This window comes from Tilletiopsis washingtonensis, assembly GCF_003144115.1.
Source record: "Tilletiopsis washingtonensis strain MCA 4186 unplaced genomic scaffold FA09scaffold_3, whole genome shotgun sequence".
Taxonomy (NCBI): Eukaryota; Fungi; Basidiomycota; class Exobasidiomycetes; order Entylomatales; genus Tilletiopsis; species Tilletiopsis washingtonensis.
In genome coordinates this window covers 75,373-99,519 of record NW_020312000.1, presented here as the reverse complement: position 1 = coordinate 99,519, position 24,147 = coordinate 75,373, and the positions used below count along the sequence as shown (strand labels likewise).

General features: G+C 69.0%; 9 protein-coding genes across 9 annotated transcripts; 2 read left to right on the top strand and 7 right to left on the bottom strand.

The window, feature by feature from the left end:
* Positions 1 to 701: 701 nt before the first annotated feature.
* Positions 702 to 4,927, bottom strand: FA09DRAFT_182086 (putative ubiquitin-specific processing protease 21). Its single transcript, XM_025739336.1, has 11 exons — positions 4,823 to 4,927; positions 4,438 to 4,755; positions 4,207 to 4,376; positions 3,957 to 4,143; positions 3,792 to 3,900; positions 3,524 to 3,739; positions 2,654 to 3,466; positions 1,977 to 2,599; positions 1,759 to 1,918; positions 1,447 to 1,704; positions 702 to 1,392 (listed from the first exon to the last, which is right to left on the bottom strand). The coding sequence occupies exons 2-11, from the start codon at positions 4,734 to 4,736 to the stop codon at positions 931 to 933; spliced, it is 3,297 nt and encodes a 1,098-aa protein (XP_025600591.1). The 5' UTR covers positions 4,737 to 4,755; positions 4,823 to 4,927; the 3' UTR covers positions 702 to 930.
* A 997-nt stretch (positions 4,928 to 5,924) lies between these two features.
* Positions 5,925 to 7,710, bottom strand: FA09DRAFT_327770 (hypothetical protein). Its single transcript, XM_025741518.1, has one exon. The coding sequence runs from the start codon at positions 7,515 to 7,517 to the stop codon at positions 6,027 to 6,029; it is 1,491 nt and encodes a 496-aa protein (XP_025600590.1). The 5' UTR covers positions 7,518 to 7,710; the 3' UTR covers positions 5,925 to 6,026.
* Positions 7,711 to 7,896: 186 nt separating this feature from the next.
* FA09DRAFT_327769 (A1pp-domain-containing protein) lies at positions 7,897 to 9,339 on the bottom strand. Its single transcript, XM_025741517.1, has 7 exons — positions 9,072 to 9,339; positions 8,966 to 8,979; positions 8,857 to 8,913; positions 8,652 to 8,795; positions 8,501 to 8,595; positions 8,335 to 8,442; positions 7,897 to 8,270 (listed from the first exon to the last, which is right to left on the bottom strand). The coding sequence occupies exons 1-7, from the start codon at positions 9,248 to 9,250 to the stop codon at positions 7,938 to 7,940; spliced, it is 930 nt and encodes a 309-aa protein (XP_025600589.1). The 5' UTR covers positions 9,251 to 9,339; the 3' UTR covers positions 7,897 to 7,937.
* Positions 9,340 to 9,530: 191 nt separating this feature from the next.
* On the bottom strand, positions 9,531 to 11,060 carry FA09DRAFT_327768 (S-adenosyl-L-methionine-dependent methyltransferase). The gene is made up of 7 exons (XM_025741516.1): positions 10,858 to 11,060; positions 10,597 to 10,796; positions 10,505 to 10,537; positions 10,371 to 10,442; positions 9,991 to 10,321; positions 9,790 to 9,831; positions 9,531 to 9,734 (listed from the first exon to the last, which is right to left on the bottom strand). Exons 1-7 carry the CDS (start codon positions 11,027 to 11,029, stop codon positions 9,553 to 9,555), a joined length of 1,032 nt encoding a protein of 343 aa, XP_025600588.1. The 5' UTR covers positions 11,030 to 11,060; the 3' UTR covers positions 9,531 to 9,552.
* A 269-nt stretch (positions 11,061 to 11,329) lies between these two features.
* On the top strand, positions 11,330 to 12,859 carry FA09DRAFT_327767 (NAD(P)-binding protein). Its single transcript, XM_025741515.1, has 4 exons — positions 11,330 to 11,755; positions 11,940 to 12,296; positions 12,393 to 12,606; positions 12,661 to 12,859. The coding sequence occupies exons 1-4, from the start codon at positions 11,508 to 11,510 to the stop codon at positions 12,763 to 12,765; spliced, it is 924 nt and encodes a 307-aa protein (XP_025600587.1). The 5' UTR covers positions 11,330 to 11,507; the 3' UTR covers positions 12,766 to 12,859.
* Positions 12,860 to 14,044: 1,185 nt separating this feature from the next.
* Positions 14,045 to 15,078, top strand: FA09DRAFT_327766 (hypothetical protein). Its single transcript, XM_025741514.1, has one exon. The coding sequence runs from the start codon at positions 14,151 to 14,153 to the stop codon at positions 14,964 to 14,966; it is 816 nt and encodes a 271-aa protein (XP_025600586.1). The 5' UTR covers positions 14,045 to 14,150; the 3' UTR covers positions 14,967 to 15,078.
* A 158-nt stretch (positions 15,079 to 15,236) lies between these two features.
* FA09DRAFT_181906 (hypothetical protein) lies at positions 15,237 to 18,047 on the bottom strand. Its single transcript, XM_025739335.1, has one exon. It carries the CDS (start codon positions 17,762 to 17,764, stop codon positions 15,521 to 15,523), a length of 2,244 nt encoding a protein of 747 aa, XP_025600585.1. The 5' UTR covers positions 17,765 to 18,047; the 3' UTR covers positions 15,237 to 15,520.
* FA09DRAFT_304379 (putative 40S ribosomal protein S7) lies at positions 17,743 to 18,879 on the bottom strand (the record flags this gene model as incomplete). Its single annotated transcript, XM_025740467.1, has 3 exons — positions 17,743 to 18,040; positions 18,166 to 18,496; positions 18,635 to 18,879. 3 exons carry the CDS (start codon positions 18,877 to 18,879, stop codon positions 18,023 to 18,025), a joined length of 594 nt encoding a protein of 197 aa, XP_025600584.1. The 3' UTR covers positions 17,743 to 18,022.
* Positions 18,880 to 19,753: 874 nt separating this feature from the next.
* FA09DRAFT_181866 (TBC-domain-containing protein) lies at positions 19,754 to 23,838 on the bottom strand. Its single transcript, XM_025739334.1, has 7 exons — positions 23,716 to 23,838; positions 23,356 to 23,610; positions 22,889 to 23,232; positions 20,729 to 22,833; positions 20,410 to 20,674; positions 20,125 to 20,346; positions 19,754 to 20,062 (listed from the first exon to the last, which is right to left on the bottom strand). The coding sequence occupies exons 2-7, from the start codon at positions 23,581 to 23,583 to the stop codon at positions 19,852 to 19,854; spliced, it is 3,375 nt and encodes a 1,124-aa protein (XP_025600583.1). The 5' UTR covers positions 23,584 to 23,610; positions 23,716 to 23,838; the 3' UTR covers positions 19,754 to 19,851.
* Between the last annotated feature and the right edge of the window lie 309 nt (positions 23,839 to 24,147).

Sequence of the window (24,147 nt, the reverse complement as noted above, 5' to 3'; positions counted from 1 at the left end):
GGGAGCGTGGGAGCAGCGGCGCAGCAGCGCGCAGCACCGTGCGTCATGCGCCATCATGCCACCTTGGCCTTGCTGCGCATCCCGGCGGGCCGCAGCTGCGCATACATGCGAGTGTCGTCCGACAGCGGGCACCCCGCAAGGACTCTCCGTGACATCGCTGGGAATATGTGAGGCAGGCACGCTGCGACGGTCGCAGGCCGGCCATGGTCCGCTTGCACCGGCGGGCGGTGGCACCGACGCTGCTCCACACGGCGCCGCGCCACGCGCCGCGCCGGCGCCCTCTGGCCCTCACCGAAACGTCTCGCTCGCCGTGCGCAACAAGCAGAATGATTCGTGATTCAGTACAAGTGGCGAAGTCAACTACATCAGCCGGGCCACGCAGGCATCTAGGCGCGCAGGGGGATGAGGGCCATGAGCGGGCATCTACGGCGCACGGCGATGGTGAGGGGCCGCGCCGGCGTCGAGCCGCATGATCCGCCCATCGCTTCCGTCCGCTCGGCCTGCCCGCTCCATCCACAACGCCGATCCCCAAGCGTCTTCCTCCGCGCTCCTCCCTCCATCCCCTCGCTGCGCACACACACACACGTCTAGCTGCGGATGCGGATGCCGCGGTCCTGCACCGCCGTCGTGAGGCGGCCCGTCTTGAACGCGCGATCGATGTGGTCGAGGCCGAGCACGTCGTCGGGCTGGTACTTGTGCTCGTAGCTGCGGGGCGAGAGGTCAGCCTTTGCAGAAGAGACAGAGCGGTCACAGCGCAGGAGAGGTCATGTGCCGCGCAAGACTGGCATGTCATCGATGACAGGTGCAGCGCAGCACTACACATGCTGCTCCGCTGGTCTGCGTCGCATAAGAACGACGGCGCCAGCAGGGGGCCAAGCCCGCACCTCGCCGCTTTGACTTGCTCTCCTCAGCACCGCCTCTCTGGCACACTCACATGACGTCCGAGTCCTCCAGGTACGACGGCTGCTTGTACCCGCTCGACTGCACGAGGGCGAAGCGGAACTTGGCAAAGTCCTTGTCCGCCACGGCGAGGCGCGCCTGTATCCGCTTTTTTGTCTCGGTGAACGGCTCGTTGGGGCGCACGACGAACTTGAACGGCACGCCGTGGGTGCGGTGCGCTTCCTTGGAGAAGTGGAAGACGTTGATGATCTTGTCCTCCTCGCCCGCGTGCAGCTCGTCCAGCGGCACCTCCTCGCCGAACAGCTCGACGGACTCGGACACGTTGCCGATCATGTCCGTGCCGCTCATGGCGCGCTGCTGCCGCCCGCCGGCGACGACCTCGAAGATGCGGATCGTGCGCGAGCCGCCCTCGTCGAGCGTCACGAGCTTTGCCAGCTGCTCCGACACGTCGTTGAACGACGTCGTCTTGGGCAGCAGGAACGAGTGCGCGGCCTGGCAAGACACGTCAGCCCAGTGTGCAAGCCACACGCCCGCACGCAAACTCACCTCCTCCTTGTTGTGCGCGCCCGTCCACCAGATCTTGAGGCTCCGTTTTGTCTCGAGCTCCACGATGCTCACGTCGAGCTTCTCGTAGTAGAGCAGCGAGGCCTGGCCCTGGATGTAGCTCGGCGACACGATCTCGTTGACCGTCTGGTTGGCGGTGCGCTTGAGCACCGTCTTGGGCGTGCCGTTGGGCCCGTTGGCCGTCGTGAAGCGCAGCTTCAGCGGGTCGTGCTTCAGCCGCTCGGCGAACTTGGCCGCCATCTGCAGCGGGAGTCAGCACGAGACAGCGCGCAGCCTCGCATCGCGGTCACGCACCATGTCGTACGTCATCTTCTTGCTGAGCGTAATCTCAAACTCGCCCTTGTAGTCGTACTCGTCGGAGCGCGGCTTGAAGAGCACCTTGATCTGGTTCTGCAGGAAGTCGTAGAACTGGATCGGGTTCGAGTAGAGCGACTGCGCCTCGTAGTCGTGTGCGCTGTGAGAGGCGCCGTGTCAGCCAAGCGCGCATCGTCTGCCTCTCCATGCACACTCACTCCTTGTCCGACATCTCGGACTGGAAGCAGATGACGTCGCCATCCTGGATCTCCGACTGCTGGAACGTCGCCTTGGGCTTCATCTGCTCGATCATGCCCGGCTTGATCTCCTCGTAGAGGCGCACCTGCACCGTCGGCGGCCAGCGCATGAGCTGGTTGATCGTGGGCACGAGCTCCGAGACCTTCATGCTGCGCTGCACGTAGACGCGCCCCTGGCCCGTGAGCGTCTGGCGCGTCACGTCAAAGTACTTGAGGAAGATCATCAGCGGCGGGCTGGCTGTGTCGTTGTAATTCACGTCGGGCGAGAGCACCTCGAGGTAGAGGCGCAGGTCGTTCTGCCGCGACGCCATGCGGTCGCGCACCGTCTCGAGCGTGAGGTTGGGGTCCGTCTCGGGGATCACCGTGTCGGGCCGCACCGTCTTGTTCTGCCGGTTCACGAGCACCCAGAGGCGCATCTGGTCCTCGGAGAGGTTGTACTGCTGCGCCAGCCGGGCCTTGAAGTTGAGGTACAGGTCGCTCTTCAGCACGCGGAACGACGGCAGCTCCGACGCGGGCAGGTTGCGCTCCTCAAACGTCGCCAGATCGAAGCCCTGGTGGCCCTTGAACGTGTCCTCGGTGATGAGCTGGAGGACGTGTCAGCGCGTCTGTGCAACGGCAAGCCTCTCTCACCCGCTTACCTTGACCGTCAGGTACAGGTGCTGCTCCTCGCGCTCGCGCTTGCGCGCCTCGAGCTGCAGGCGCTCCTCCTCGAGGCGCTCGCGCAGGTGCGCCGGCGTGTCCTCGATGGTGAAGGGCTTCAGGACCTCGGGCGCCGACGTGTCGCGCACATACACCAGCATGTAGGCGTTGGTGAAGCGCTTCATGGCGCGCACGGGCGCGCGCGCGCCAATCTGGCCGCCGAGGTGGCCGTTGGGGATCTCGCCGCCGTAGTTGTCCTCCAGCACCTCCTTGTCCGTCACGGGCGTGACGCGGTCGTCGTCAAACTTGAACCAGCGCCCGTCGCGCTCGGGCTTGAGGAGCGCAAAGTAGTGGCCGCCGTGCAGGTCGCCGCTGTGCACGAGCACGCCGTGCAGCGAGTAGCGCCAGTCCTCGCCCTTGACGGGCGAGTCGCGGTCGAGGAACTCGGCCAGGTCGATCTCGAGCGGGAACTCGTGCCGGTCGTTGATCTTGACCATGGCGTCCTTCTCAATGTCGTACTCGAAGCGCTTCAGCTGCAGGTGCAGCACGGGCGGGAAGCGCTCGAAGATGACGCCCTTGCGCGCATCCTGCAGCCCGTGGCCCTCGGCCTGGTATCGGTTCTCGCCCTCGAGCGTCTCGACCTGGATGTAGTCCTTGAACGACTCGCGCAGGTTTGCCATGCCCTTGACGTTGAGCTGGATGTCGTAGAAGTCCTCGGAGCGCGCGCTCTCGTAGTCGACGTTGACGCAGCGCAGGTAGCTCTTCATGCGGCCGACAAAGAGCCGCGTGATGGCGCCGTCGGCGTCGGTGCCCTGTGAGCGCGCAGAGCGTCAGCTAAGTCGCCGCGCGCGCTGCACGCCGGTGCGCACCTTCATCTTGCCCTCGAGCTTCTCCTGCAGCACGCGGTTGAACTCCTGCACGTCGTGCTGCATGAACGAGTCGAGGCTCTTCCAGCCGAAGCTTTTGGTGAGCTCGTTGGTGCCCACGGGCTGGTCCGAGCTCTGCAGCAGGTAGAAGACGCGCTGCAGCGCCAGCGCCACGCTCTCCGACGGCACGTCGTTCTCTGTCGGGATTTGATACACGGCCTGCAGAGGTGTCAGCACGGCGCCTGTCGCCACGGCCTGCGAGCGCGCTCACCCTTCGGAAGTAGTGCGTGCAGAAGAGGGACTGCAGCAGCGAGTTCATGTAGCACGTCGCGCCCTGGTTCTTGAGGCCCACGTAGCCCGTCTCCTTCTTCGAGTCGTAGCTGCGAGGGGCCAGGCGTCAGCTTGGCGGCAGTCTCGCACCTGGCGCGCAACGCACTTGATGAAGTTGTGCCACAGCACGCCCGTCGGGTCCTTCAGCACGCGCACAAACGCAGTGATGCGCGCGCCGTCGGCCTCGATGATCGGGTGCTGGCGCCCATCGCCCGGCGAGATGAGCTTGCGCAGCTCGTTGAAGCGCGTGAAGCCCCAGTCCATCTCCTCGGCCGTGAAGCGGTGGTGCGCCTCTGCAGACGCAAGGCACGCCGTCAGTGTGCGTCAAGAGCAGTGCGGCAGCCGGCGTCACTCACGCGAGGTCGAGGCAATGGTCGGGTCGTGTAGATTGGAGATCACGAGTGCGAACTGCGCGCACACGTGCCAGCCCTCAGGCCGGTCCTTCGGGTTGGCGTAGTCAAGGTACACCGAGACCATGTCGTTTGGCTGGCCGTTCGAGTTGCCGAACGGGAACAGCAGGATGCGCCTGCAGCAGAGAGACAGCATCAGGGCTGAACCGCTCACTGACGCACGCTCGCGATACGCACCATCGGTGCCCTCCACACTCGAACTCTGGGCCCGTCAGGCGCTTCTCGAGCGAGCGCCAGCTCTTGACCTCCCAGTGGCAGACCTCAAACGCATCCTCCTCTTGCCCGAGATCTGCCAGGTGCTTGGCCGCAAATGCCCGGTCTGAAGGCACGCAAAGGAGAGACTCGGTCAGCTCGGTGGCTTCGGCAGCGCAGCAGCAGCGGCAGGCACGCACGATCAAGGACCGACACCGGCTCGTCGATCTCCATCGGCGCCAGTGCGCCGTTCTCGTCGACGCCACCGGGCGCGGCCGCGGCATTTTGGTCGTGAGACGGGTCCTGCGCAAAGACATGGCACGCGTCAGCAGCGCACACGCCCAGCCGTGCCACCTCGCAGAAGACGTACCATTGTGGCAAGCGGGTGGAGCAGCCGACTCTCGGCGCGCACGGACGGCACGCGAAGGTCAGGTGTCTGCGGCCTGCGGTTGCCAGCAGAGGCGGTCTATGCGCGAGGCTCGGACGCTCTTGTCGCTAGGCTCGCTGCAGCTCTGCCCTCGGGTAGGCGGGGCGCTGCAGTCGCAAAGCGTGTGACGTCGCCGCAAAGAGGCGCTGTCGCAGCTGAGTCGGCCTGCGGATCAGCGCGCGCGCGGCAGTGGCTGCGTGCGAAGATGCGCACCGATGTGCAACGCAGCCTCTCTGGGTGTGACGGACGTGCGGGCGCAGGCGTGCGAGACGGGCGGGTGCCGGGTGCTGCAAGCGAGACCTCGAGGCGGTGCGGCTGTGCCGTGCGCGCCAGAGACGCAGTGACGATCTGCCGTCGAGGCGTGCGACGGTGCTCGGACCTGGGCGCAGCAACGGCGAAGATGCAGAGCGAGAGCGAGGTGCGAGGCGGGAAGCAGGAGTGCACGGACGCCGGAGGGTTGTGAGCAGGAAGGAAGCGTAGAGCCGCACCGGGAGGAGCAGCAGCGCGCACAGAGCAGGCGTCGCAGCGCAGCGGCAGCGGCGGCCGAGAGCCCTTCGACGGCAGCGGGCCGGCCGGCGGCGGGCCAGCGGCACAGGCGCCGCGCCCGCCGCGTGCGACAGCGACGGCTGGCAGGCGCGTCTCGTGCGGGAGCAGCAGAGAGGCGGCGTGCCTGCTCTGCCGCTGCTTCGCCCCGCCCGCCCTCGCGTGGCAGGAGCGCAGCAGCAGGGCAGCAGCCACACAGCAGCAGAGCCGTGAGCCACGCCGTCTCGACTCGACGCCGAGCTCTCGACATTTCGCGGCGCCAAAAGGCATCAGCTACAGCATCGCTCGCTCTGGCTGCGCGGTGAGAGAGCTCGCGAGACAGTGAGGCCCAGCCACGCCCTGCCGGACGGCGGGCGGCGTCTGCCCACGCTTCTGCTCGCGCTGCCGCGTGTCTGTCTTGGCCATCCGCAACGAAGCTCCACACAGATGGACGCCGCCCTCTTCGCAGCGATCTCCGCAATCGCAGCGAAAGTCGCATTCGCTGCGAGGCTCGGCAGCATCATGCACGGAACAAATACAGATTGCAGACCAGGGTGGCCGATGCACGGCCGAGGTGAAAGCAGGGTATACGGGCAAGCCACGGCGAGACAGCGCATCCCCTCCCTTAGGCCTGCGTGGCGGCAGCCGCGTGCTGCTGCCGCTCCGCGTCCTCCAGCGACGGCACGGCGACGTACGCTGGCGCGTGTGGCGGGCGGCGATGCAGCGAGCAGAGCGCATCGCTCGCCATCTCGGCCACGGCGGCGGCGGCAGGCAGGCCCGGCAGCGCTCGCCGCGTGGGTCTCAGCGCCGCCTGGATGGCCTCCTTGACGACGTCGTCCGTCGCGAGGCCGCCGATCTGTCGGCCGAGCGGCGGCAGGGACAGCTTGGCCAGCACACTCTCGACGCTCGGACTGCCGCGCCCGCCGGCGTCGTATGCCGTGGTGGGGATGTAGCAGCCGCACCAGCGCTCCGGCCGCTGCGAGCCGCTCGAGACGCGGCCGCTGGAGATGCGTGCTTGTCGGCTGCTTGGAGAGCCTCGTGGTGGTGAAGCTGCGTCGGCGATTGCTACAGCCTGTGCTACGGCAGACGATTCGGCTCCTGCACCGGAGCTTCGTGTGGGACACGCGCAAGAGCCCGCGTCGGGTCTCGCGCTCGCAGAGAGGTCCTCCGGCTCGGCAAAGCACGCGCCGCTGAGCCAGTCTGCACGCTCGGCCGCTGTGTGCGAGGTGCGGACGCCCGTGTGCCAGCGGCGCACCTCCCACGCGCCGGGCGGCATCGTCTGCAGCGCCCGCGCCGCCTGGAGCATCTTGCGCAGCGTCTTGCGGTCGTTGCCGTCGCGCACGCTCAGCACCGTCGTCGCCGGCATGAAGGGCGTGATGGACAGCAGCGCCGGCAGGAAGAAGTCGAGCGCGGGCAGCGTGCTGAGCACGAGCTGCACTGCCGTCGGTCCTCGCGTGGAGCCAGGTCCGTCTGCTGCACCAGCGGCGGCAAGCAGGCTCTGCCATGCTGCCGGCTGGCTCCACACGCAGTGGCAGCCATAGATGGTGAGCGCCTCGGGCGCGAAGAGCCGCAGGACCTGCGGCTGCACCGCGTCTGCGCCGGAGAGCGCCAGGTGCTGCAGCGGGCAGGGCGAGGCCACCTCGGCCGAGAGCACCGAGGCCGGGCTCGGTGCCTCAGGGAACGTCGTCAGCAGACGCACGAGCGCTGTGCTGGAGAGCGCTAGCGAGCGCAGCTGCCCGCGCGCTGCCAGACGGCGCAGCAGCGCGGCAAAGGCGAGCCAGGCGGCGCACTGCTTGCGCTCCTCGACGGTGCCGCGCTCCAGCACGTCGGGCGCCGGCGCGTCGCTCCACGAGGCCAGGCCGCCGCGCGAGCGGTCCTCGAGCGCGAGCTCGCGTACCAGCGGCTCGAGGCTGGCGTTGCCCGCGAGCGAGCGCAGGAAGAGCGCCACGCCGTCGCCGTGCACGAGGTGCACGCGCCCATAGAGCGCCGGCAGCGCGGCCCGCCGCACGCGCCGCGAGACGCGCGTCAGCAGCAGCGCCTGCTGCCGGTCGGCGGCGGCAGCGTGCGCCACAACCTCGAGCTGCAGCTCCGTCGGCAGCTGCGCCAGGCCGAGCATGGCGGGCTGGCGTGCGGGACGGCGATGCGCCGGCCAGTCGCGATAGGCGGACAAAGGAGGGGGCCGAGCGGCCGGCCTGGCTGGCGTGCTCGAGCTGCCAGGCGACGAGGGCCGTGAGAGCGGTGCAGCGCGAGTCTGTGCCGACGGCGTCCGCGTGCGAGTGTGTGTGGTTGAGGAGGTGGCCGGAGATGCTTGTGGTGCGGAGACAAGCGTCGCAGCCGGGGGAAGCGCGCGTGTTGCAGCCCGCACGCGTTGCTCCACCTGCTCCCACGCCCGTCACGCCTGTTGGACCCGCGTTTCGCGCCGCGAAGGAGCACCCGGCCGGCGAGAGCAGGTCGCCTCTCACACTTCGATGCATGATGCTTCAGCAAGCCAGACTCATGGTGACAGCGATGCCATTGACCTAGTCCCATCGCCGCCCTAGTCCCTCGTCGCGGCACGCTCCTGCTGCGGGCTGGCGCTGCGGCGCTCGGCCACCGTCTTGGCCTGAGCACGAGTCGTGACGCCCTCGTCGAGCTCCACCTTCTCGGGCGGCGCCGATGCCTCCTGCGCCTTAGACGCCGCAGCGTCGTCTGCCTCTGTCTCCTGCTCCGTCGGTGCAGCGGTCGCGCCTGCCTCTGCCTCCTGCTCCGCCGGCGCAGCACCGTCGGCTTGCTCTTCTGCCTCCTCGCCGGCCTCGAAGTACTCGGGCGCCAGGCGCTCGTACACGTCTCTGTCCTTCTTGCTGAACGTGCAGAACACGACGAGCTCCGTCTGCCGTGACACAGGGCCAGTCAGCAGCGACGCTTTGCAGCAGTCAGAGCAAGGAGTGACGCACCTCCGCGCCCTCAGAAGCAGTCAGCCACTCGCCGACGACGCGCAGCGCCACGCGCGTGGCGTCCTCGATGGGGTAGCCGTACACGCCCGTGCTGATGCTCGGGAAAGCCTGGAGTCGTGGAGAGAGGTGAGCATGCAGTCAGGAACCGCTCTGACGGCCAACGCACCACGCTCCGCGCGCCCACGGCCGCTGCCTCCTCGAGGGAGCGGCGATACGCCGAGCGCAGCTGTGCCTCGCTCTGCTCCGGCTTCGTCTTGCTGTCTGTGGGTCGATTCAGCATGGAAGCAGCGGGCCAAGCGCACGTCGCCGACACTCACAGACCGGCCCGACGGTGTGCACAATGTGCTTGCTTGGCAGCTTGAACGCGCCCGTCGTCTTGGCGTCGCCCGTATCGCAGCCGTCGAGCTCGCGGCAGGCCTCAAGCAGCTCCTTTCCCGCGGCGCGGTGGATCGCTCCGTCCACTGAGCGGGCAAGGTGAGCTGCGTGTGTGACAAGAGCTCCTGGCCGACAGCCACGACGCACCTCCTCCACCGCCGAGCAGCGAGCGGTTCGCGGCGTTCACGATGGCATCGACACGCACTGGACTGCGTGTCAGTGAGGCTGCAGGGGCACTGCAAGCACTTTGGCTCACGAGTGGTAATGTCGCTGCCAGACGCAGAGGGCGTCAGCCATGCCCCACTGGCGCGCTGGGGGCGGCACCGAGCTGTTCGCCACCACACCTGCCACGCAGCACTCACGCCTGCAGCAGGCCGACTCGGTCTGCACACGCGAACTTGGCTGCCTTGCCCTGGCTGCCCTCGGCGGCGTCGGACGCCGGCGAGCGGGCACGGGCGCCACGCAGCACGGCCGCTAGGCGCGGGATCTGCGCGAGCGCCACGACGGCGCTGCCAGCGGCGGACGAGGGGGGCGACGGCATTGCTGCAGCGGACGGAGTGTCGGCCAGACTAGGTGGCAGCAGGTGTGCAGAGTGGGTATGCTAGACACGAGGGGCGCAAGGAGCAGCTGGTTGGGAGGCAGGAAGGAATGGACGCGCGGCAGCGTGCACGGACGCGCGCTGAAGTCAGAGTGGAGGGGCTGCTCCGCGCCCAACCCCTCACCGTGACCTGCCTCTGCCTCAGCGGCTCTGGCCATGCGCCCGCCTCACAGCCCCGGGTCATGGATGGCATCCCTCAGCACAGCTCCTGCAGAGCGGAACAGTAGGCACAGGCATCTGCATTGCTATGTGCCCTGCCCCTCGGCGCCCTCTGCGGCAGGCTGCGGCTCCTCGGGCAGCTCGCGCACCTTGCGCCAGTTGGCCTGCAGGAAGCGCCGCGGCAGCTTCTGTCCCGTCTTGCGGTTGAAGCCCTCCTGGTGCACCGCCTCGATGCTGCCCTCGAGGCCCGCCAGCTCCGCCAGGCGGGCTGCAGGGGGCGAGTCAGTGCAGTGTAAGGGTGTGCGCGGCGCAGAGTCACTGACCGAGGTCGTGGGCACGGAAGTATGTGGTGAAGGTGTTGTCGCCTGGTGGAGAGGTCAGCACGGCCCTGGCAGCAGCTCCTCTCACAAAGCAGCAGCAATGTCTTCCACAACCCAGCAGCCACGTCCCCCACGCCATGACAGCACCGCTCTCCGCCGTGACAACCGCGCCCTTCCTGACGTGACAGCAGGCGTTGCACGCACCTCGCCGGTACAGCGCCGCCATGTCGCCCTCCTCGTCGCGCAGCAGGCTCGGCTCCTCCCACGTCTTGTCCTTGCGCATGTGGTAGCGCAGCTGGCTGAGGTCGCCGTGCGCAAAGTCGCGGAAGATGAGGCTGCCGCCGAGCGGCAGGCAGCGCGCCAGCTCCTGCATGACGTGCGCGTGCTGCCGTGGCGGGATGGCCGAGAGGACGAAGATGAGCGAGACGACGGTCGGCCGTCCGAAGGGGTGCGCTGCCAGCGTCGACGCTAGCGGGTAGCTCGTGAGGTCGGCGACGAAGGCATGCATGCGTGCTGGGTCGTATGTCGGGTGCTCCTGCGCTGGGGTGAGCGGAGCAGCACGGCAGCAGGCACGGCGCACGCACCAGCACGAGCTCGATGGCCTTGCTGGAGAAGTCGCAGGCATGGGCTCGCATCTTCGGGCGCTTGCGCAGGGCCTAGAGGGCAAGGAGGGGTTGGCAATTCTGCATGTCTGTGCTCTCTCAGTCCCGGCACTCACTGGGAACAGCATTGCCCCCGGCCCGCAGCCCACCTGCGGGACAGCACAGCCTGATCAGCGCTGCCTCGCGCTGCCCATACCGCTGTGCTCACCTCCAGCAGCACTGTATTCTCATCCGATGCCCCTGCTGCCTCGTCGAGCTGCGCCTCGGCTGCTGCCGTCTCGTCGGCGCCGTCCTGCTTGGCCCCTGCTGGTGCGGCTGCCGGCGTGGATGGCCCTGCGGCATCGCTGCCTGACGCGCGCAGCTGCTCGAACTCGCGGTCCGTCCAATTCTTCGGCCGGAAGAACTTGTCTGCGCGCAGCATCAGCGTCAGTGCTGCGCCATGCTTGCCCTGATCGCGCCCGCTGCGCACCGCGGTTGTTGGTGTAGAAGCGGTCCCAGTTGCGCGCCGCCTCGCGCTCGCAGCGCGCCACCATGAATGCGCTCGCGACGCGCCGGTTCTGCTGCAGCACGGCGGCGTCGGCGTCGCTCATGGCGGGCGCGGGCAGCGGGTGCAGCGTGCGGTCGATGGCGGGCTCGGACATGGTGCGGGGAGAGGGGGCAAGGTGGTGGTGGTGTCACGTGAAGAGGCCCAAAAGCTGGCAGCGGCCGGCACTCGGCCTTCCTGCCCATCGCCATGCGCGCCGCCAAGCTGTGGCGCGCCGATGACGCGTTAACGCCGGCCGATCCCGGCCACTCGCCGGACTTACGCCATGCTCCTGTCGAGGCCTCGTCGCGGCATCGCACGCCCGCAGCACGATGGAAGCATGCGCATGACTGTGAGCGACGGGACGACCCTCCGGCAGCTGGTCTGCTTACGGGCGCAAGCGGCGCGGCGCTGCGGGCGTGCTGAGTGTCTGCTGCGGTCGAGCGCAAGCTTGGTGGAGGAGACGGCAACGCGCGCATGGCGGAGCAACGTGCTCGGCGTTTCGCGCGCGAAGCTTCATAAGCGGCACCGTGCCCGCTCTTTCCCTCCTTCTCCACCACGTCCTCAACCACCGCACATCCAACACACAACCCAACATGTCGCAGTCTCCCCAGCGCGTCCTCGTCTTCCTCGCCACCGGCAAGCAGGGCCGCGGCGTCGTCTCGGCGCTCTCCGCCGCCGGCGGCTACACAGTGCTGGCGCAGACGCGCTCGGCCAAGTCGGGCGCCGCAAAGGCGCTCGCCAAGCTGCCCGGCGTGCAGCTCGTCGAGGCGCCGTACGACGTGGCGCAGGTGTTCGACAAGGCCGCGCAGCTCGGCCTCACCACGGGCGACGCCGTCTTCTCGTGAGTGTGCTGTACTGTGTCGTGGCGCAGTGCGATGCTGTGTGATGCGCGCGGGGCGGCGGAGCTGTGTGTTGTGCGGCATGCGAGCTGTGTGCGATGTGCCATCTGTCGCCGTTCTCCCGCCTCGCTTATGCCGCGCTGTGTGCGTCTCGCCGCTGCATCGCTGACACATCCATCCACACAGCGTGCAGAAGTCGTTCGACAACCCCGAGAAGGGCCTCGAGGGCGAGGTGGCGCAGGGCAAGGCCATCGCCGACGCCGCCGCCGAGCGCGGCCTGCACCTCGTCTACTCGTCCGTCGGCATGGGCTCCGGCTCGCCCGAGGCGCGCGCCAGCGCCGAGCGCGTGCCGCACTTTGAGAGCAAGATGCGCATCGAGGCGCACATCGACGAGCTGCGCAAGAGCCACGCCGACTGGAAGGTCACCGTGCTGCGCCCCGCCGCCTTCTACGACAACTTCGCCCAGGACCAGGGCTTCATGGGCCGCCTCTCGCTGAGCGCCTTCGCCGGCAGCGTGCACAAGCCGCTGCAGCTCATTGCCTGGTGAGTAGTGCTGCATATGCTCTGGCGCGCGCAAGTGCAGTGCATGCTTCGCGCAGGCAGATTGCACCCTTTCGCTCTCTGACACCTCCCACGCAGCTCCGACATCGGCGGCTTTGTGCGCCTGGCGCTGCAGGCGCCGCAGGAGTACGACGGCCTCGAGATTGCCGGCGACGAGCTCACGATGGAGCAGCTGCAGGAGCAGTTCAAGGACGTCAAGCACCGCGGCGCGCCGATGAGCTTCGGCTTCCTCGGCTGGGCGCTGGCCAAGGGCGTCAAGGAGATGCGCGAGATGATCCGCTTCTTCAACGAGGTGCGTGCTGGTGGTGCGAGTGTGGCGTGCAGGTGCTGACGTCTCGCTCCACAGACGGGTTACGCGGCCGACATCGCGGCGCTGCGCCAGAAGAACCCGGAGCTCAAGACGTGGAAGCAGTGGCTCGAGCAGGAGTACGAGGCGGAGCACTCAGCCTGAGCGTGCTTGGCCCGTGCGTCGTGTGCATCCCGTCTATACCTCTGCGCATGCCTCCTGAATGCGCACCAGCTCGAATGAGATGACCTCCACTCTGCTCGAGCGTGAGTTGGCGAAGGCGGAGGGCTTTGAGGGGTGCGCATCGGCGGCCCTATCGCGGCGCACGGAGGCCCTATCGCGGCGCACGGAGGCCGAGTCCCGAGGCGCGAGCCCGTGCGCCGGCGATGCGCCTCCGAGCCACCCCTCCCTCCTTCCTTCCACCACCACCGCCGCCTCTTCGTCAGCTCAGTCGCGGCTGTTTCCTCCTGCGCCATGCAGCCCCTCGCGCTCACGCTGCACGCGCAGCAGCACGCTGTGCCGCCCGCGCACCACGTCCTCTCGCGCTCGGCACTGCTGCCGCACTGGCGGCCCGTGCCCGTCGCAACTCCAGGCCCATCCATTGCACAAGAGGGGGCAAGCGAGGGCAGCAGCAGTAGCAGCGGCAGCGGCGGCGGCGGCGGCGGCGGCGGCGGCGGCGGCGGCACCCTTGTGCGCACCGGCTTCCGCAACCCGTGGCCCAGCTGGCACACGCCGACGCTGCGCGAGATCTGGGACGGCCTCTCGTGGCGCGCCGACGAGACGCAGAGCAGCAGCGCGGCTCCAGGCGACGCAGAGGAGCAGCTGCATGCGGCAGCCGCCGACGATGACAAGCAGGCCGCGGCAGAGCTGGCGCCGCTGCGCGTGCTCGCGCCCGACTTCCACGCCCCGGCGACGCAGAAGCGGCGCGTTGGCGCCACCTGGCTCGGCCACGCCGGCGTGCTGCTGCAGCTGCCGTCGTTGCGCAGTGGTGCGGCCGACGCTGGTGAGGACGACTGTGTGCGGCTGGTGTGCGATCCGATCTTCAGCGACCGGTGAGTGTGCCGACGGCGCGGCGTGCGCGGGACGAAGGGGCAAGAGCATGCGCGCTGCGGCACCCTGGCGCTGGCCGCACTGCCGCGAGCTGCGCGCACGTCGCAGCTCCGCGTTCTCGCCGCTGCCCGCTGCTACCGCACTGACGCCCGCTGCGCTCAGCTGCTCGCCGTCGCAGTACTTCGGCCCGCTGCGCAGCTATCCGGCGCCATGTGCGCCCGCCGCACTGCCGCCCGTGCACGGCTGCCTGATCAGCCACTCGCACTACGACCACCTCGACGTGGCGTCGCTGAGCGCGCTGTGGACGGCCAACGCGGAGCACCTGCGCTTCTTTGTGCCGCTCGGCCTGCGCGCCTGGTTCGGCGAGCTGGGCCTCGGCATCCCTGAGGAGCGTGTCACGGAGATGGACTGGTGGGACGAGGTGCGGCTGTATGCACCAGACGCGGACAAGGACGACGCAGATGCGCCGTATCTGCGCATTGTGTGCACGCCGGCACAGCATGGCTCAGGTCAGTCGACTTCGCGAGCCGACGAGATGGTCTGTTGACATAGCTGTGGCAGGGCGGTGCGGACTCGACTCGGGCGTCTCGCTGTGGAGCAGCTGGTACATGCAGCACGTGCCGCGGCCTGCGCCGCCTGCTGCGTCCCAGCGCTTCTCCGCCTTCTTCGGCGGCGACACGGGCTTCCAGTTCCACGGCGCGCGCGAGGAGGAGGAGGCCAACGCCGCGCTCTCGTCGGCCGCGACGCCGCTGCTGCCGCCGTCGCGCGCCGCGTACCCGATCTGCCCGCTCTTTGCGCAGGTGCGGCGGCGCCTCGGCGTGCCGGACCTGCTGCTGCTGCCCATCAGCGTCGGCGCCACGCTCTCCTTTCTCAAGAGCTACGAGCCGCCGCTGCCCGTGGCGCTGAAGCTCTTTCCCAGCATCAGCGACGGCCTCACGGGCGCCAACCACATGGGGCCCCGCGATGCCGTGCGCGCCATGCGCATCATGACGGACGCGCAGCACGGCGAGGCCGACGAGGCGGCCGACGAGGCCGGCGTGCCCGACGACTGGCAGGCGCTCGACGCGACGCCGCCGGCCGTGCGCGCGCCCCGGGCGCCGCTGGCGCTGGCGGTGCACTGGGGCACGTTTGTCGCCGACGCCGCCGAGGCCGAGGCGTCGATGCGGCAGCTGCGCGAGGCGTGCGACGCCACGGGCACCGGCGGCGTGCGCTTCTGCCGCGGCGCCGCCCAGACGCAGGCGTGGCTTGGCAGCCGCAGCGAGGCCGACGGCGGGGCGTTCGCAGCGCTCGACCACGGCGAGACGGTGTGGCTGTGAGGCGTGTGCGCGCTGGTGTGATACCCTGCCTGGAATGCAGCATCTGCCTGGACGATGCGCCCAGAGACGTCTGTGAATGCTCTGCGACGCAGCCTCTTGATGCCATGTCGTGTGAACGGTGCGGAGGCTAGAGGGTGCCGGTGCCGGCGGCTCTGCTATCGCGGCGCCGCTGTGGCTGAGCGGCTGCCCGGCGCTCGGCGAGCGCGGCACGGGCGCGGACGCGGACGCGGGCCCAGACCAGCGCAGCACCGCCGCCGCGCGCTCGCCGCTCGGCCATCTCCTCCACTCCACGCCGCCTCGCGCTTCCTTCCTGTCCACGCCTCGCACCGCCGTCAAGCTCGCTCCTGTCTCTGCCCTTTGCAGGCCGCACGTTCGCCGTCTTGTCTCCAGCGCAGCTGCGTCGCAAGACCTCCACGCACCGCCCAGCATGCCGCGTGCGTCGCCCACTCGCCGCTCACGCTGCGCACACACTCACCCGGCCACACAGGCATCACGCTCGTCAACGAGACACAGCTGCCGCTGCACCTCTCGCTGCGCCACATCTCGCCGCTGCACTATGCCAACAGCGTGCGCGCCGGCGAGAGCGCGCAGCTCAACTGCGGCCGCGTCTGGTTCACAGTCGAGGCCCGCGGTGAGTGCGCGCAGCGGGCTGGGGGAGGGAGATGCGGCGTGGATGAGCGTGCAGATGGAAGGGCCAAGCAAGGAGATGCGGCATACATCTGCAGCGCTGTCCTGCTCTGGCAGCAGGAGCATTGCGACAGCGCATCATACACTGGCGCAGCAGTGGCTGACCTACCGCCGCAGTCGACCGCGGCGACGGCAACGGCTACACCAAGATCGACACCTTCGCTGCGCCGGTGGCCGTGACGCTGACGGCGCTCTCGCTCGGCGCTGGCGCCATCTACGTCGCCGGCGCGGCGTCGGCGGCGGGCGGCATGTCGGCGGCCGTGGCGGCCATCTCGGCGCGCGTCGGCGCAACGGCGGCGGCTCAGGCGCCCACGGCGCGGCGGCTGTACAAGTACGCACGCAAGGGCCAGCGTGTGGTGCAGATCGGCCAGGTGCTCGGCATCGGCGGCGGCGCGCTCGCCGGCAAGGCGCTGGCGGGCAAGGGCGAGGCCGGCGAGGCGCCGCAGGGCCACACCGAGGTGACGAGCAAGGTGGGCGATGGCAGCGCCAAGGGCATCCTCGGCGGCCTGCTTGACTGGAACGAGAACAAGCGCGTGAAGGAAGCCAAGAAGACACTTAAGAACCTGCTCGAGGGCAGCGTCGTCAGGTGCGTTCCAGCACGTCCTCCCATGTTCCCCTCTGCTCACTCCTCTGGCGCACAGCTCGCCGGGCTGGTACATGTCGCGCGACCGCACGCTGCGCATCCGCGGCGGACCGCGCGCAACCGAGCTCGACGGCGTGCTCGTCATCGAGACGGATACGCTGCAGCCGTTCGAGGTCGTCGCCGACGAGCCGGAGGTCAAGGACGGCGAGCTCGCGTCGGGCGGCAATGAGCTCGGCGATGACACGCACTCCGCCGGCGAGGGGCTCAAGAAGTGGCTCAGCTTCGGCCGCGCGAGCGGCAAGGGCAAGAACAAGGAGGCAGCAGCTGCCGCCACGGGCGCTTCGGCAGACGAGACCAGCGAGACGGCGTCGCACCGCCCGGCCTCGCTGCACAGCAAGGTCTCGGCTGACCGCGTGGTGTCGCCGCCGCTCAGCCCGCGCTCCTCCGACGTCTCGTCGCCCGTCTCGCGCACGTCTTCGCCGTTCCCGCCGGGTCCGGACTTCCACAAGGCCGGCGCGCCGCCGGAGGTGCCCGAGATGCGGCGCAACCAGTCGGGCGAGTCGCTGTACGCGCGCATGCGCAAGGCTCGCGCCGACCGCGCCGAGCAGATGGGCGCCCTCTCGGCGTCCGTGTCGCGCGCATCGCTCGCCGGCAGCTCGACGCCCGCGGCGACGTCGCCGCCGCTGCCAAAGGATGTGCGCGAGCTGCGCCAGTCGATGAGCGACGACGAGACACCGCTGTCTGCCGACGAACGCGCCGCGGTCGCCGCCAGTCCGATGCCGCCGCCGGACGACGACCCGCAGCACCCGCCGAGCGTCGAGGCCGTGCTCACGGACATGGGCTTCAGCGCCGAGCAGGTCAGCGCGGCGCTGCAGGCCGTCGGCACCCCAGACGCGCGCCCGTCCGAGGCCGTCGGCTCGTCAGAGGCCGCCGAGGTGGCGCGTGCCGAGCGCGAGGGCACCATCGAGGCGGCGATCCGCTGGCTCTTTGAGCATGCCGACCAGCAGGTGCCGTACGTCAAGAGCGAGACGGCAAAGATGGGCCACCTTGCGCCTTCGGACGCCAGCACGTCGGGCGCGCCGAGCATCGCAACGCCGTACAAGAACTCGCCAGCCGCGTCCAAGCAGCCCTCGCCGCAGGCCTCGGGTCGCAGCTCGCCGGCACCGCCGCTGCCGACCGAGCAGAAGACCATCACGCCTGCCGCTGGCAGCGAGAGCGCTGCTGCCTCCTCGTCGGCGCCCATGAAGGTCGTCGGCGCCGAGAGCGTGACAAAGCCGCACTGGACGGAGCGCGCCAAGCAGGCGGCCGACGCGAGCGGCGCCACGAAGCTCGTGACGATGGGCTCGGACCTCGTCATGGGCCACGGGCACAAGTGGCTCACCGGCGACGCCAAGGACAAGCCGGCGGCGAAGAAGTAGATGCAGCGGCCACATTCTGCCTGCACCTCTGCTCTACCATTGCTCCAGTCCCCGCTTCCGATCGCTTGTCGCCGTGCACATACCTCCTGTCCCGTATCCGGCGCAACCATAGATCAGCACGACGTCCGGATCTGCGAGTGACTGCGTATTCGGCATCAAGGCCCCCTCTCAGTGCTGCGAGGGTTTTGTGTACAGAGGGATGTGGTGGGAGAGATGTGTGTGTGTGTGGTGTGCGTGGAGTGGCTTGGCATAGCGACGCACGGCGCGCCAGAGGCTGCACACGGCCCTCGAGGCGAGCACGTGTGCGCCCGGGATCATGGGCAATGAAAGGCGAGCGGAACAACGGAATGAATGACGGAAGAGCGCGATTAGATTCCGTCGGCGTCCTGAGCGAGCAGGGTGTCAGGACGAGCGGTCTCCATCATGGCCGGCCCTGATGCAGTCCGGCTTATCTCTCCTGCCACTCTGCCGTCCGCTCCGCTTCTCCCTCTGCTCTCTTTACACTACTCACCTTGAACATGAACGTGACGTCCTTGCCCGTGAGCTTGCGGTACACGGACGAGAAGCTGTCGAGCTTGTACTCGAGGCTCGTGGCGTCCTTGGAGTCAAGGAAGCACTTGACGAGCTTGCTGCCGTCGGTGGCGACGCGCACGCGCTTGCCGGTGATCTCGGTGGGGAACACGAGGTCCTCGAGAATCGAGTCGTGCACGGCCGTGAGGGTGCGCGAGCGCGGGCGCGGCTGCTGCACGCGCGAGCGGCGGCTCGGCTTGCCGAGGATGCGGCGCTGGGCGATGAACAGCACGTGGCGGTCCGAGAACTTCTTCTCGAGCTCGCGCGTGAGCCTGCGGCGCCAGGTGTGAGCATGAGTCGCCGCACAGCATGGTGCCCAGCTGCCTGGTCCCGACGGCCGCTGCGCATGCTCCACCTGTCCGCCCTGCACTGCAACCTCTAGCGCTCTCCTGCTCTGCTGCACCACTCACCGCTGCTGGATCTTGTGGTAAGCCTTCAGCTGCGGCACGGGCACGAAGACCACAATGGCCTTCTTGCCGCCCTTCACGTCGACCTCGCGCGCGGCGCTGAACTGCAGCGGCCGCAGCTCGGCCTTGAGCTCGGGCACGTTGGCCTCGAGGTCAAGCAGAGCCTGAGCAACGGTCGTCTCAATCTCAGACGGCGCACCCGTCGGGGCGTTGGCGGTGCGGAAGATCTTGGCGCTGACAGAGGCCATGATGTCTGCAGGGTGCGTGCGTCAGCATGCGTGTGCGAGAGGAGCATGGCGTGCCAGCCCCGCGCAGTCTCGCCGGTACCGCTCTGCGACGTCTGCATCGGCACACGTCTGGCGCAAGTCGCTGCGGCAAGCACCGCCGCCTGCGCGAGCTCGCCGCTCGGGCACCCCGTTTGGCAGCATGCCTGCAGTGCCTGCGCGAGTTGCAGCGCAGTAGCTACGCAAGCCGTCTGTGCGTCCGATGTTGCGCAAGCAGCCATCGCAGTGCATCGCGCATCCTCGAGCCATTGCACAGGCGACGCCGCAGCATGGTCGCCGAGGGGCCGAGCGCGGACTTCCTCAGCCGCCGCCATGCCAACATGCGGGCGTGCTGCGCTCTGTTCGGCTGGACGTGTCTCTCGACGTATCGCCTCCAAGCGGCAGCACATCGCCGGCCGGGCGCGTGTGGCAGCGCACGCAGCGCTCGGAGCGCGTCGAGGCCGCCGCAAGAGGGCAGAAGCGCTGCCAGGCCGCACGGTGCGCTGCGGCAGCCCGGAACGCAGGTGCAGCACGACGGCTGCAGCAGTCGACGACGCCGGCGGCGGAGCGGAATGCGGCTGCGGGCAGGACTAATCACCTTGAGGCGTGGGGTGCGACGGGACGGGATGGGTGGGAGGCGGGAGGCTGGAGACGGCGCGCCAGTGCGAAGGTCGCGCGCGGCGCCGCCGTCGACGACAGCTGCTGCACGGCAGGGGAGTCGCACGCGCGTCGTTCGTTCTCCTCCAGCGGCGGCGCTGCAGCTCTCTGTGCCGCGCGGCGCCGCAGCCGCAGCGTGCGCAGGGCGGCCACGTGCACGTGACACACGTCTCTGTTCCCACGCGTGTCACATCGGATGGCAGACGAGCATCATGCATTTGGCGGCCCGGGTCACAGGCGGGGGTATGTGTGCGAGAGGCGCGGCGGTGCAGTGCATGGGGGAAGAGGGACGGGGGTGTGCTATCGTCGCGCAGCCGACGAGGCGGAGCGCTGCGTCGGCGCCATGCTCGACGGCGTCGTCGGCCGGCTCACGGACGCGCTCGCGCCCGCCAGCGTGCCAGGTGCGGCGCCGGGCCCGCGCCCGCGCCCAATGCCGGCCTGGCGCACGAGCTTCGACGCATTGCGCGAGAGCGAGCGCAGCGAGCCTTCCTTGAGCTTGACCGAGAGGGCGCTGCGGAGGGGCCGAGAGTCAGTGCTGTGGACAGGCCGCTGCGCCGCGCCATCACGGCTCACCATTCAATGACGTGCTGCACCGAGAGCTGCGAGTGCGGGCCCGGGTGCAGCAGCAGCTGCAGCGCCTCGCCGTGGCCGGGCACGGCGCGTGCATCCATCAGCGAGTCGCGCACGATGCGCACAATCGCCAGCGCCGTGCGCAGGATGAACGGCGGGCCCTCAAAGAAGAAGACGTCCCACACGCGCAGCGTCGTGCCCCACGGCAGGATGCGGCAGAAGAGCCTGGAGGGAGGATCGGCGTGAGCGTTGGCAAGCAGGGGCAGTACGCATGTGCACGGCACTCACGGGAGGAACCAGTTGGGCGTAAAGGAGATGGGCTCGATGTCGAGGTCCATGAGGCGCTCGGCGAGCGGCGCGTCCATGGACTGCAGCAGCTGCCCAAACACGATGCCGTCGACGTGCAGCTGCTTCAGGTTGTTCGAGTAGTAGCCCTCCATGTGCACGTCGCGCAGCATGGCGCACAGCAGCCAGAAGGCGTCCTCGGCGGGCATGAGGATCAGCATGAAGCCGGCGATGAGATTCATGCCCTGCGTGTAGCCGATGATGGGGTCTGGGCGGCAGGAGTCAGGGCGCTGCGCTGCGGGCAATGAGCGGCGCGACTCACTGTAGTGCACGTAGGCCTTGAGGATCGCCTCGAGATCGGCACGGCCGGTGCTGCCCTCGCCGCGGAAAAGCTTGTGGTCCGGGTAGCTGCGGTCGATGTCCTTCTCGATGGCCTCGTACAGCGCCTCCTTGCCCTTCATCAGCTTCTTGTCGCGGCTCTGCTTGCACAGCTGCTCGAAGAGGCCCGCGCGGCGCCGGTGGTAGCTGTTCGCGAGAAAGAGCCACACCTTGGCGCGCTGCGAATGCGGCACGCCCGCCTGGATCATCTTCTTGACCTTGCGGCTCTTCTTCGCCGCCGCGACGTCGTTCTCGGCAAGCAGCTTCTGCCACTCCTTGACGGCCTCCGGGTCGTCGCGCGGGATGATGGCGCCCGGCGCGTCAGGCGTCATGACGAAGCCCAGCGCGTCGTACGCAACGGGCCGCCCATCGTCAACAGGAGGTCCAGCCGACATCGGCGAGAGCTGCGGTCGTTCACCGACGGGCGAGCGGGCACTGCCGCCGCTGTTGGCCGAGTTGATCGAGAGCGGGCTCGGGCTGCGCGAGGGACCGGGAGCGCCGAGCAGGCCGGGCGCCAGGCTGCTCATGCCCAGCGGCATGCCGCCATGCGTGCCCGGCCCGGGGTTGCTCGGATTCTTCTTCAGCAGGCCGCTGCCCACGCGCTCACGCACGCTGGAGCGGTCGGACGAGGAGCGCACGGGCCCAAATGACGGGCTCTGGCGCATCCCTTGCGGCGGCTCGCCCCCGGGCGAGACGTCATACGGAGATCTCGAGCCAGTGCTGCGGCCGGATGCAGGCCCAGGAGGACCGACGAGGCCCTGGGCTGCGGCCACGTCGATGTTGGACACGGACTGCGAGCGCCTGCGGTTGTCGCTGTAGCTCGCAGGCATCTGCAGGCGCGGCTGCGGCCCACCCGGTGCGGCGCCCGGCGGACCTGAGCCTGTCTGCGGCGCACCGCTGACGGAGCGCGGCGCCGCGAAGGCGTCAGCGCGGTAGCCAAGCGGCGGCGACATCGGCCCGCCGGCGTGTGCAGGGCTCGTTGCGTCGAACGAGTGGTTGCGAGTCATCATCTCCTGAGGGCCGCCGCGAGGACCGTTCTGTCGCGCACCAGGCGGTGGCATGGCGCCTCCCGAGGGTCGCCGAGCTGGATCGAAGGCCGCAACACCCGGCGGCGCGCTGCGCGGGTTGACCGGAGAGACGCCCGCTCGCGGCGGCGAAGCCATCAGCGGCGGAGTGTTGCTCGACGCGGCGTTCGCCTCGACCTTGCGCCGAATGCTGCTTGCCATGTTGTTGCCGCCCGGGCCGGGGTTCGCGCGCGGATCTGGCGCGGCACTCGGCCGCCGGCCAGAGGGCGAGCGCAGGGCCAGCGACTGTGCGCTTGCCTGAGACGGGTCCGGCAGCAGCTGCGGATGACGGTCGACCGGCGTGCGCGGCTCTGGCGTCGTAGAATTCGAGCGCGCGTCGCTGCCGCCGCCGGGCGCGAGCGAGTCAACAGAGCGGCTCGCCGGGAGCGAGCGGTTGCTCTCGCCGCGCGGCATGCCAGCACCGAGGCGGCCGTTCGCTTCGGTGTAGTTGAAGTTGGGGAACGCCACAGAGTCACGCCCGTACACGTCGTAGATGCTGAACGTCTGGTCGCGGCGCCGCGTCGCCTCGTCGTCGCCATCGCCCGAGTCCGACGTGGCCGAGGTCTCCAAAGACGAAGCAGTGGAGAGGTGCCCGCGCCCTGCGCGTGACTGCGGCGGAGTCTTTCCCGAGCCCATGATGCGCTGCTGCTGCTCTGTCGGCCTGCTTGTGAGAGGGGACTCCTGCGATGAGATGGGAGATGGCGGCAGATGGCTGCCCAGCTGCTGCTTGACGCCGTTGTGCCTCTGAGCAGCAGGCCGCTCGTAGATGTGCTGCGCGCTCTCCTGCGCCTTTGGGGCGCCGTCTTTGCTGGCACGCGCCCAGGGCAGCATCGTCTCGCTCTCGTCCGACTGGTCAGATGTGTATCCGCCGGCAGCGCGATTGCGCGCGTGCGTCTCGTCAGACAGTGGCGGCGTCGAGACGCCGAATGCACGCGCCCGCGAGGTCGAGCCGCTGGCCAGGCCACTGGCTGCCGGTGCGTTGCTGCTGGACAGGCGTGGTCAGCAAGTCCTGCCGCCAGTATGCTTCACGAGGCGCTCACCGAGAGGTTGAAGGCCCCTTGGCCGGCGGCGCACGAGCGTGCGAGCTGCCCGAGCCGCCCTCGCTCGTCCTCCTGCTGCCGTCCATGCTGAGCGTGGACGTGCGCGCGGTCAGGCGGCTCATGCTCGATGCCTCTTCGCCGTCAGAGTCGACCGCTGACACGGGCATGCCCGGCGGCACCTGCGAGGCATGCAGTGTCGCAGCTTCTGACTTGCTCATCGGGCGCGTGCTCGACTCGCGAATGCTGCCAGCACCGCTGCGGCGCATTAGCACGGGCTTCTTGAGCTTGCCGTGGAACTGCACATGGCCGCCCTTGAAGCGCCCGACGACGCCCTCGCAGTAGCCCTGGAGCAACGCAGCGGTCAGCAGCGGGCCTGACTGGACGCGCCAGCCTGGGGAGGTCGAGCGTGCTGCCTGCACAGCCCGAGGCTGCGACGCCCTCTCCATCGCCACGCCTGTGCAACTCACCAGGAACCACGTGTCTGCGTCTCCATGCCCGCTCTTGCGCTTCGCAGCACCGCTGCCCTCTGCGCCGCCCTCTTCGTCGAGGCGGCGCAGCACGACGATCTTCTCGCCCGTCATGAACATCAGATCCTCCGGCTCCGTCGCCGGATTGTCGATGAGGGCCGTGCAGCTGCCAATGCCGCCCTTCTGCAGCGCGAAGCGCGTCCACGCATTGAGCGTGTGTGCGTCCATGGCGATGCAGCGCTTCTCAAGCTAGCTCTGCTGTCGTCTCATGTCAGTGACCTACGCGGAAAGCGCCCCGCGAGCGCCGGGAGCGTGGCGATCGTCGCGGCACTGCGCGCCGCCGAAGCGCAAGACACTCACTGTGCTGGTTGCGCAGCTACGAAGCCTCTCGAACGTCTGCCGCGCGCGGCAGGCAGTCCCAGGCGAGGCTACGTGCGCGGACAGATAGTACTACGCGCGAGAAGAGGTGACGCGAGCGCGGCCAGGTGGGATCTGCGATGCGAGGTGGTGTTAGTGACGATGGAGCGGATCGCGGCCGGAATCGATCTTGGCTTGCTTGTGCCGTTCGTGCCGTCAGGGCACAAGCTGATGCCGCGCGCGGCATGTCACACCGCTGTCCTGGCCCGTCAAAGTAGAGTGCGCCACTACGGCGCGCTCTGCTAGGTGCTGAGCCCTGGCTGCGGACGCCTCCTCGCGCACCTCATGAGGCAGTCCTCGGTGCAGCATTGCTTCGGGAAGCTGACCCTCTCGCGGAGTGGACGCAGACGCGACGTGGCGAGCTCTTGCACCGCA